Source organism: Spermophilus citellus (assembly GCF_964194105.1).
Source record: "Spermophilus citellus genome assembly, chromosome: 3".
Lineage (NCBI taxonomy): Eukaryota > Metazoa > Chordata > Mammalia > Rodentia > Sciuridae > Spermophilus > Spermophilus citellus.
Window position 1 is genome coordinate 226,503,860 of NC_138184.1, and position 11,340 is coordinate 226,515,199.

Below are 11,340 nucleotides of genomic sequence, written 5' to 3' on the forward strand. Positions count from 1 at the left end.
ACAAGCCCTGCCTGGGTCAGGCCTTTGGCCACCAAGCAGACCACGTGGCCTGGCAGCCCTGTTGCTGAGTCAGGGAGAGGGCCCCATGCTGGACACAGCTCGGGGAGAGCAGGAAGCCAGCCTCAGCTCGCCCCACAGCCCCCTTCTCCCCCTCCCTACCTAATGGGCCAGGGGTCCCTGGGTGGGAGGAAGCACCCTGGGCCTTGTCCCACCTGCCCTACTGTCTTTCTTTGGGACAGGAGGCCTGTGGCTGTGTTAGATTAAGGGATTGGTCTCCTTGCCCTAGAGGGTCCCCTCTGGCCCTAATGCAGGCCTCCCAGTGCCTTCCTCTGTCTGTCGAGTCCCTTGGGTCTCAGCCCCTAGGCCAGCAAGGGGCCAGGAAAGCAGAGGCCAGCTCAGCGCTCCTCTTTCAGGACCTTTATTGCCGGCGATCCTGAGGCCCAGGTGGGGCCAAGAGGGGCTGCCCTGTCCCCAGGGCTAGAAGAAGTTGACCACCCTGCGGAGCGACTGCACACGGGCACTGTGGGCCTCCCAGTCGGAGAAGCTGCGGAAGTCGCCCCTCTCCACCACGTACATTCGGCCACGGTAGTTGGGCTCCTCATAGAGGACCCATCTGGAAGCCAGGGAAAGACAGGTCAGGGGACACAGGAATGCCAGGACCCAGCCTCCGATCAGAGGACCTCCCACCAGCCCTGCCACCCCTTCCTAACCCAGTGGATCCCCGTGCTCTGCAGAACATCAGGGTGCGCAGCCGGCACTAGGCTGACTCCCTACCTGCTGCTGTGTGGGTCAGGGCTGGGTGTGGCGCCGGAGAGGCGTGCCCAGTAACTGGCCATGGTTTAAAATTGGCCAGTCCACTCCAGAAGGCTCTGGCCCCCGTGACACAGCCCCATCCCTCCTGCTCTCTGCCAGGACCATCTCACACTGATGGCAGCTGCAGCAGCAGGCAGGACACTGGGCACAGACTGGGGACAAACACCTCCTGCTCATTCATTCAGCAAACACAGTCGAGCTCCAGGCGTGTGCCTCACTGTGTGTTAGGAACCGGGGTGCTCAGGTCCGACAGATGGGCTCCCGTCCCCTTGACACCTCTGCTCCAGGGAACAACAGACTGTGGTGTCTGCAGTTGCAGGAGGGGACAGCCAGGATCCTGGCCGTCGTCCCCAGTGGGGACCTGTCCCCCCAGCTATGAGTGCACAACAGCTGCCTGCAGCCCAGGAGAGACCATGGCCCCTCATCACCCAGGAGGTGTGGGGCTGCAGGTGAAGGGCAGCGCAACCCAGGTGACCAGGAAGGTGTGGTGGGGAGGCTAGAGCGGGGCCTGGAGGGTGGTCTCCATCTGGGAGGGGAAGTGTGGACCAAAAAGCCATCCCTTCCTCTGCCATCCCTGAGCCAAGTGTGGTACTGTGGGGAGGGGCCCAAGAAAGGTAGCACAAGTGTGTGGCTCTGGGGGGTGAGGTCTGCAGCCTGAACTGACCGCCTGGCCCCAGCAGAGGACTGGGAGTCGCCGTGGTCAACAGCGGGCCTCTACCAGGCCTCAACTCCTCCCCTTCACTCTCTCCATGGAAAACTGCCTTTCTCTGCTTTCAGGGACAGGCAGTGGCCTTGGGCAGCTTCCTCTTGGGCCTCCCACAAGGGGTGCACAGACAGCTCTGTCTTTGGGGTCCATGTGGCCTGGACTCCGACCCTGCCTCTTTGCAATGAGTGCCCACCTGGACCCCAGTAATTCTTGCCCACCACCCCGAAAGCACTTTGCTGTTGAAGGAGCTTCTTCCCCATGGACACAGCCCTTCTAGCCTGAGCCCAGCCTACAGATGAGGTCAGGGAAGGAAAGTGAGGGCCCACGGCCGCAGGGCCCTCCTCCCCACTGTCTGCTCCCGCCAGTCTCCTGACCCCACACCTGGTGCCTGGGGCAATCCACTGCTGGGAGAGTCAGGGTCGGTAATGGTCATGAAGAGGGAGGGGGGCGGGGAGTGTGAGCAGGGAGAGGGCACCTACTGGGGGACAGCCTGGTGCAGCAAGACCTCCCACCCCACAGCTGCAGCTCAGAGGGAGTGGGCCAGCCCCGGCCCCCTAGCAGCAGCTGGAAAGGCCCAAGCAGTGTCTTGAGCCACCCTGGGGCTCAGGTGGACGTCCCCCAAACTAATGGGCAGGGAGAGGGCTGGGCGTCGCAGCAAGCTCCCCCCTCCTAGCCCAGCCAGTTGGGGAGAAGGCAGAGAGAGGAAGGCAAAGGGCTCATTCTTCTCTTAGAGGGCAGGGGGGCTGCTGGGGATTGAACCCAGGGCCTGACACAGGCCGGGCAAGTGCTCTACTTTGGCAACACCTCCCGGCCCTGAGGCTCAGCTTTTAGGAGATGGGAAGTGGAAGTGGCAGAAATGCCAGTGTTTTTCCCTCCAAGTGCCCTCCAGGACATGGGACGAGGGACAGGCCAACTGGAACTGCATGGAACCCAGAGGGAACGCTCTTGTCCTGCGGGAAATGGAGGGACCCAGCCTCATCATCACCCAGGTCCCAGGAAAGGCTCTGTGGAGTGTCACCATCCAGACCCAGGGCATCCAGCATCGCCACCCATGCAGCTGCCCCTTGAAGAGGGCTTACAAGTCACAGGGCCTGGGAATGTGGCTCTGTGATAGAGTGCTTGCCCAGCATGTGTGGGTTCCATCCCCAGCACCACAGAAGAAAAAAAAATGAATTAAAGACACAAGAGGTAAAGGAGAAGTGTGCTCTGGGTCCACATAGGGAGTCTACCATTTCAGCTCTGATTAGCTTCCTGGCCACCAAGATGTCCCCTCTGAGGGCACAGGATTCAAGATCTATGCCCCTACAGTCAAACAACGCAAGCCCCTGCCTCCCCCACCTGTTCCTCAACAGCCCTGAAGTCTCCAGGCTGTGGAGAGGCGGGACAGTGTCCTGGGTCTCAGGACATTTAGCATGCCCAGGTGTGTCTTTGCCTCATGGCACAACTTAGCCAGCAAAATTTCCAGGGTGAATTGTTCTGAAATTCTACCCCTGGACTCCCAGATGCCACCAACTCCTCAAACCAAGTCACACCTCCCTGAAGAAAGGTAGATAGTATCTATAGCTCAGTCTGGGTCTCCTTCAGTCCCTCCCGACACCTCACGAGGGTCCCTGAGGCCAAGCCTCAGAAATACAGAAGACTCCTTAGCTTCTTCAACAAGAGCCAAGTTTCTGGACCAGCCATAGAGGGAGGCAGGACCGGGCCTGGGGCTCTTCTCCTGAGGGGAGGGGCTGAAGGCACCGGCTCTGGAAAGCAGACTGCAATCCCAGCAGGGCCTCTCTCCAGGGCCAAGTTAACCTTCCAGTCTCAGTTTGCTCTTCTGTAAAATGGGGACGATATCTACCCAAACAAAGGTTAGAGAGATGGTCAACTGGAAAGTCTCAGGGCAGTGACACTTTACACAAGGGGAGGGCACAGGGAGTATGGGCTGCCCTCAGCTGATCAGAAGGAAACCTGCGTCTGCAGGGGGCGGCCAAGGACAGAAAACGCAGGATTCTGACAGCTGTTTTGGGCCCAGTGTCCCTCACTGAGGCCTTTCTGGGCCATAGGGAGACCAGCAGCCCTGGCCGCCACTCACGCTCCATCCCCGTAGACCTTTACGGCGTTGACGCAGCTCCTGGTCCAGCCCTGGCTCTGCAGGAAGGGGCAGTCCTCCAGGAACTCCAGGCACTGGCCCGTGAAGTTGCAGCCCTCGAAGATCTCTAGCCGGAAATGCTCCCCATGCTCCAAGGCACAGGCAGGCGGAGGGTGGGAAAGAGGAAAATGCTCTGAGTCCCCCACCAGTACAGGTGGGAAGGGATGTGCAGTCACCCAGGGCTCTGGGCACCCAAGAGTTCCTGGGCCTGCTGGGGTGTGGGTTGGTAAGTGGCCCCATCTCAACACACACCCTCTGTTCCTTCTTTCACATGAGATGTGTTGACGGTTTTATGACTTTAAAAAGCTTGGCTGGGGGTGGCGGTGCATGCCGGTGATCCCAGAGGCTTGGGAAACTGAGGCAGGGAGGATTGTTAATTTGAGAGCAGTTTCAGCAATTTAGCAAGGCCCTTAGCAACTGAGACTGCCTCAAAATTTTTAAAAAAGCATTAAAAGAGCTGAGGATGTAGCTCAGTGGTAAAGTGTCCCTGGGTTTAATCCCCAGTACAAAAAAAAAAAAAAGAACAACAACAACAACAAAAGAGCTTCAAAGCCCCTGAATCGGTCTAGTGGTCCAATCTCCTCTTTTTACAACTGAGGAATCCAAGATCCAGAGAGGGGGCAAGACTGCCCTGAGACCAGGGCCACTTGGACCAGGGTTGGGATCACTAACTCCCTCCAGGTGCTCAGCTTTGACTTCTCTGCCCGCAGGCCACAGATGATAATATTTTAGAACTGTAATAGAATCTTTTATTAAAACATGAAGCCAAAAATCTAAAACAAATAACACATCTCGTTTGCTGAAATCCCTGCTGGCCTTGACGTCATCACTCACTAACATCAGTACATGGATCTCTCTGCGTGATTCCGGTGTTTCCAAAAGACAAAGGAGGGCCAGCTCCCCACAGGCCAGATGTGAGGGGGGACGGCTCTGCCTCATAGCTGGCCCCAGGCATGGCCTTTTTGAGAAGAGCATTCACAGGATGCCTAGTATATTTTTAATATAAATAGCATTATACGGGATCCAGGGCCAACCATTTTAATTCCTTTTTCCAAATGCCCAAGGCCTGGCAGAGATACTAAGAAAGTATTCTTACATTTGAGAAGCCAAAGTGCAGCCCGTTTTGCAGCTGATAGGAGAGGGGGCCCCAGGCAGAGAGGCACCGCCCCCATGATTCCTTAGGTGTTTGCCAGAGCCCCAGCCCAGGCGTCCAAGGGAGGGCCCTCTGGCCAGCAGTCTCTGAGTAGGGCTGCTCACTGTGAGCTTGGGGACTGGTCATTTACCATCCAAAGGACCAGAACTCAGAGCAGGTCAGATAGTGCTGTGACTTGGGTTAAGCCTCATTCCTCAAATCCTACCCTGAGTCATGCAGCCATAAAAAGCCCCTCCCCACGGAAGAGCGACACCCCTGGTTTGTGCCCCACCTGTGAGATGAAGCCACTTGTGCAACTCCAAGGGACCTGCCCCACACGTCCTGCTGACTGGCCTGTGATACTTCAGCTTCTTCCATTAGCAATTCCAAGATTAGGGTTTGGGAGGTGCGCAGAATGGCTACAAGGCCATGTGCCCAGCAGGTGCCCAGATCCAGGCAGCCTGACTTAACTTTTGCTGAGTGCTCCACCTTCTGGTCACAAATCCAAACTTATAATTTTTTTTTCTTTTTTTGGGTGTTGGAGAGGGAACCCAGAGCCCACGCTCTACCACTGAGCTACACCCTCCAGCCCCCAAACTTCTAATATTTTCAACAGCATTTTAAATAGAGAATTTAGCTACATGTTTGGATGGGAAATTTAAAGTGGTTTCCTGAGAACTCCCAGGGGCTCGCCTGCCTGGTAGCCCTGATTGAACCCCAGGTGTCTCACCCTCCTGCCAGCAGGGGTCTGGGTAGGGCCTTTTAAAGTTGGGAGAACCCTCCTACAGACTCCAGGAAGGCCCCAGCCCCCAGGCGGAGTGGGTGCTCACCATTCCTACAGGCTGGCAGGAGCCCATGTGGTCATTGTGGCCGTTCCAGCGGAAGAAGTCGGGGTAGTCACCGTGCTCCAGGATGAACTGCTGGCCCCGGAAATCGGGGTGATCAAAGCAGACCCAGGCGCCACTCTCTACCCGGATGGAGTTCACTCTGTTCATAAAGCCTCGGTCCTGGAAGTTGTCACAGTCCCCGAAGACCTCCAGCTTCCGGCCTGTGAAGTGCTTGCCCTCGTAGAGAGTGATCTAGAAGGCCAGGTCAGAGCCAGGGTCAGGCTTCTCTCCTTTCAGTTTGGGGGGTCTGTCCTCTGGGACCTCTGCATCCTCTACGAAACCCAGATTCCCAGGCCACCAAGCCCGGCCCTGCTGTGCACAGGAGGTGCCCGAGACATCTGCCGATTGGGCAGAGGATGAAAGGTCAACAGGCTGCTGTCAGACACAGCCACTGCCCAAGCCCCCCGTGGAGCAGACCAACTGCAGCCCCTCTCTGGGGACAGGAAGTTCCCCTTTGTCGAGGTGTCCATTTGAAAACCTGCTCGTCACAAACTTCCACCACATTTGTTAAACTCAATTTTTGTTTATTGTTAAAACAACACATTCATAATAACATTAAAGGAAATCTTTCCAAAAGAATAAACTTCACCTACTACTCACCTTTATGTTTTGGAAAGCCAGGTTCCTGGGGCTGGGCCTCCTCAGCTGGAGAGGCTGAACCTGTGGAAGCCAGGCCCAGGAATCCCAGCCCAGGGTGAAAGTCCTCAAAAGCACACTCTATAAGTGTCACCTTGTCCTTTTTTTTTTTTTTTTTTTCCTTTTAAGGCCTGACAGACAGATAACTAGGTAGCATGGACAAGTTGTCCTTCTCCCAAACTTTAGTTTGGACGGGAGACCCTGGGGCACTTTACCACTGAGCTACATCCCTAGTCCTTTTTATTTATTTATTTATTTTTAATTTTGAGACAGTATCTTGCTAAATTTCTTAGACCTCTCTAAGTTGCTGGGGCTGGCCTCAAACTTGTGATCCTCCTATATCTGCCTCTTAAGTCTCTGGGATTACAGACAAATGCCATTGAGTCCAGCTCCTGTCCCCACACTTAACAACTCAAGCAACAACAACCCCCTCAACTTATTTCCTGCCATGGAACCTAAAATTCCAAATACTCAATAACTCTTGGGTCTCAAGAATTGTGGTCCCAAGGGACCCTATCAAGGTATAGTAACCCAGTAACTGTTGTCATTTGTGCTTTGTAAATGCTTCCTGTTCTCCCAGGCCCCTGGGAGCTAGGGCAGCTGAATGCTCTGGCCAAAGGAATGTGTGTGGGAATGGACACTTGCAAGCCAGTGCATGACTGATTTGGGGGTCTCTTCCTTTCCCTTTCTCATGTTACTGTCAGCCTGGGGCATAGGGAAGGGTGTGAGGACAAAAGTACTTATACCCATGATGGATATGAGGTGCTAGGGAGGCAGATACCCTAGTTGATGTATGCTACCAAGCTACTGGGGTTATTTGTTTCTGAAACATAACCTAGCCCATGCAGAGGACTCTCATGGTGCTCTCACCACTGAAGCACTTGAATGGAGCTTCTGGAGCCCAAAGGCTTCATGGGATTACCCAGGACAGGGTCACTAGAGGAGGAGAGAGGTCTGAATTGGCTACCCTTCCAGCACAAGGCAGGTTTGATAGAGTCACCCAGACATTCAATGAGACCTGAACACCCTAAGGATTTGGAGGTCCTCAAGGCTCAACATTTTGCTGAGAAACAGCCCCACATACCCGTGAAGACTGGAGAGCAAAACACACACTTTGCCCATCCTCTCATAAAGAAGAGGCAGCCAGGGTGGGCCCTGTATGATCGGCAAGTCTAACCCACCCCAAGCCAGAAAGCAGTAGCCAAGTTTGACCACCCTCCCTGCTCGTGACTTGGGGGAGGTGGTTAGAACCCCAGAACACCTGAAAAAGGGGATGGAAGAGGGCGATCATCCTCTGCACCCTCACCAGAGAGGCCCGCAGCCAACAGCCAGGCAGCTCCATTTAATTAAGAAATTAAGCCAGCTTTGCTTGGGCTTGTAGTCCCCAAAGGGCGCACGGAACAACAGTTTGCATCTCCCCATGCCCGGTTTGCACCCTCCCGCGCACTGGGGCAATCGCCAGCCCCCTGCTGGTTTGCATTGGGTGGGGAAGGGCGAGGACTCACCTTTCCGGAGCGCTGCGCCATGGTGCGCCGCCGTCCTCCACCGGACTCAGTATATACCCGGCGGCGCCCTGCTGGCTCAGCGCCGCCAGGGACAAAAGATTTGCTTGGCCCGGCACCGCCGAGTTAGTGCTGTCGGGCGTGCTAAGCCAGAGAGGGGCCGCCGGGCGGGCCGCTGGGACCCGACCCTCGGCCACCCTGCGCCACCTGCAGAGGGCCCCCCCGCCCCTGCCAGCCCCCAAGACCTCCGTTCCCGGACCCCTCCTTCCCAGCCCACCCGCTCTCCTTGCTGAGTCAGGACCACCGCACCACCGCGCCCACTGCGATTGCTGGGGGCTGGGAAGGGGTCTCCCAGGCCCTGCGCCTCTTCCCCAGGGCTGCACTTGCGCCCCTTCCCCACTCCACGCCTCCCTCCTTTCTAACCTCCCGACCTCCATCACACCCGACCTCCATCACACCCGGCTGCACTCTAACCTGTTCCCGCCTGGTTTCTTTGGGACCTAGGATGGAGTCCATCCAAGCTTCCTGGGGCAAAGAAAGTCTTCCTCTGCCCCTTATAACTAGCTTCCCTGATCTGAGCTCCCAGCCCCAGCCCCTGGCCGCCCTCCCTCCCCAGCCTGGGCTCCCGCGTCCTCCCTCTTTGGGATACTGTATCTCTACCCCTGGAGATCCTTCCCAGGTGTCCCCTGATCCATGCGGCACCCTATGCGGGGGTCGGGGGGCCGCAGTGCTCTGCGTCTGAAACTCTACACTAGTGCACAGAGCAGGCCACCCTGCGTGACCGTGACCGAGGATGAGTCTGCAGAGCATTCCCAGGGCTGAGAAGATTGTTTATGGAGTAAATGGAATAAACACGGAGGCCACAAATCACTGGGGAGATGAGATGGGGTAATGATTGGTGGGCAGTGTGTGGGGGGTCGCGGGGCAGGCTCTAGAGCAAAGGAGAAAGAAGCCCGGGGCTGCGGGGTCCTGGAGTTAGTGGACTGGTTTCTGTCTTTGTTTTTCGCGGGTGGGGGATTGAGCAGTGAATGCAACTTTTATTCTTGATTTGTGAGAGACTCACAAATTAACTTCTCAATCTGCTGCACGGGGAGATGGGGTAAAGGAAATGAGGGGTGGGTAGGTAAATAAAGGGGAGGAATATTCATGCCTTTTCTGGGAGTGGGTGGCGATTTTCTGGGACTCCAGGTATTACCTCTTTTTCTTTTTAGTACTGGAAATTTAGCCCCAGGGCACTTAACCACTGAGCTACATCCTCAGCTCTTTTTTATTTTGTTTTTGAGACAGGGTCTCACTAAGTTGCTTACAGCCTCAATAATTTGCTGAGGCTGGCCTTGAACTTGTGATCCTCCTGTCTTAGCCTCAGGAGTCACTGGGATTACAGGCTTGCTCACCAAGCCCAGCTCTCTTTTCACTCTTCTTATGGTTCTTTCCAAGTCATCGGATGGCCACTATCATAGCTCTGGGGATATGTCATTTAGCATGCAGATGGATTATCATGAAGTCAGAGGTGGTCCATCTTGACCTAACTTGTTTGGGCTAGCCCACCTGGAGAGGAACTTCAGGTCTTCAGGTATCCTGTCTTCAAAGATAAACAAGAAAAGGACCAGGTAGAAATTCAGCTAGGTCACTGAGGCAGTACAGACTCGGGCAGGTAACAGGGCTATGCACCTAGCCCTGTCCAGTGTATTTTTATCGTCATTTCACAAATGGTGAAGGGACAGCAGGTCACATGATTCTTGGGGCAGAGAGTGACCTTGCCCTTGCCCTAAGAAGTCATCAAAGGCAGACAGGGCATGGACTGGATCCCACAGGTCACCCTCTTAGCTGTCATGCCTTCCCCCAGGGCAGCTGCTGCCTCCACAGGTGGCCATCCACTCTCCAGGCCACACCTTCCAGCGCTTGCCTCTGGACATGGGTCGTGTGGGGACATATCATTAAAAACAAAGTTTCCTGCCAATCTAGAAAAGTGGTAGAGAAAGAAAACAGTCATTATTAAGTCAGTTTTAAGCCAGAATGTGATGGGCTTCACGGGTGACCTGCTAAGACATTGCAACATCTCAGCCTAGGGGTCAGTGGCAGGGCTCATCTGTAGCTTGAGTAAGGCCCTGGGTTTGATTCCTAGCACTTCGAGGGAGGGAGATGGGGAGGGAAGGAGAGAAAAGGAAGGGGAGGGGAGGGGAGGACTTCTCAGAGTTGGACCTGATATGGTGACCAGCCAGTCCACAGTTTGATCAAGACTACTTAATCATGGGTATTTCTTAACTCCTGCTTTTGATTTCTCCCAAATTAAAACAGAGCTCTGTCAATACTCCCCAAAGACAGGGCTGAGGATTCTAGTCTTCCCAGTCTGGCTATACTGAATAAATATTTCTTTTCTTTCTTTTTTTTTTTTTTTTTTTTTTGCACTGGGGATTGAACCCAGGGGTGCTTAACCACTGAGCCATATCCCCAGCCCCCTTTTTATATTTTATTTAGAGACAGGGTCTCGATGAGTTGTTTAGGGCCTAAGTTGCTGCAGCTGGCTTTGATCCTTCTGCCTCAACCTCCAGAGCCACTGGGATCACAGTCAGGTGCCACTTCACCTGGTCTGAATAAGTTCCTTTCCTTCCTTTTTTACCACCAGCTTTTCTGCTTGGATTTTGAGGCAAGTAGCTAGACCCGGTCAGCAGGGACTCCCTTATGTCAGGTCCCTGTCTGTCCCAGAACTCTGATAACAGAGCCCACAGATTTTGTATCACCATGAAGGTGATGTGAATGGAATATAAAATATTAACAGTGATTTGGAGCATTTTCTGAAAAGCATACACAAAAAAATGCCACCACAAACTTGACTCAAAGAATTGGTAAAAATGAACAGGTGGATCAGATTTCAGCAATTTCAAGTCCTCCCCCCATTCCAAGGGCAGACACTCAAGTCTCTCCCACAATTTCCATTACAAGTTGGTCACCAGAGGAAGGCTCTGCCATGCCCTGTAAGACCCCTTGCCGCAAACAGCTACATAATATGTAAATGCCACCCTTAGAGTTAAATCATTCCATTACCAGAGTCCCGGGTCAGGGGGGCCTGACTTCACAGGATCCCAAAAGAAGAGCTCCAGGATTAACTAAGGGACAGAACAAAAAAGTGTGGAATGGATAAAGAAATGTGGTATATATACACAATGGAGTATTATTCAGCCTTAAAGAAGAATGAAGTGATGACATTTGCTGGTAAATGGATGGAGCTGGAAAATATGCTAAGTGAAATAAGCCAATCCCCAAAAAAACAAAGGCCAAGTATTTTCTCTGATATGTGGATGTTAACTCATGATGGCGGTGGGGGTGAGGTGCTAGAGAAGAATATAGGTACTTTGGATTAGTCAGAGGGGAAAGAATGGAGGGGAGGGGTATTTGGGTAGGAAGGATAGTAGAATGAATCAGACATTATTACCCTACATGTATGTGTGACTACATAACAAGTGTGACTCTACATCTTGTACAACTAGAAGAATAAAAAGTTATTCTCCAGTTACGTATGTTGTGTCAAA

The 11,340-nt window shown here is 53.9% G+C and overlaps 1 protein-coding gene across 3 annotated transcripts; it reads right to left on the bottom strand.

Annotated features, from left to right (window-relative positions):
• Window positions 1–422: 422 nt before the first annotated feature.
• On the bottom strand, window positions 423–10,907 carry CRYGN (crystallin gamma N). Of its 3 annotated transcripts, none has more exons than XM_081286464.1 (4): window positions 10,856–10,907; window positions 5,616–5,864; window positions 3,597–3,742; window positions 423–613 (listed from the first exon to the last, which is right to left on the bottom strand). In XM_081286464.1, exons 2-4 carry the CDS (start codon window positions 5,778–5,780, stop codon window positions 478–480), a joined length of 447 nt encoding a protein of 148 aa, XP_081142590.1. In that variant the 5' UTR covers window positions 5,781–5,864; window positions 10,856–10,907; the 3' UTR covers window positions 423–477. The 3 variants fall into 3 exon arrangements, with proteins under 3 accessions (XP_081142590.1, XP_081142588.1, XP_081142589.1); XM_081286462.1 differs by lacking the exon at window positions 10,856–10,907 and adding an exon at window positions 7,814–8,355; XM_081286463.1 differs by lacking the exon at window positions 10,856–10,907 and adding an exon at window positions 7,814–7,873 and having other exon boundaries at window positions 5,616–6,010.
• Window positions 10,908–11,340: the final 433 nt, after the last annotated feature.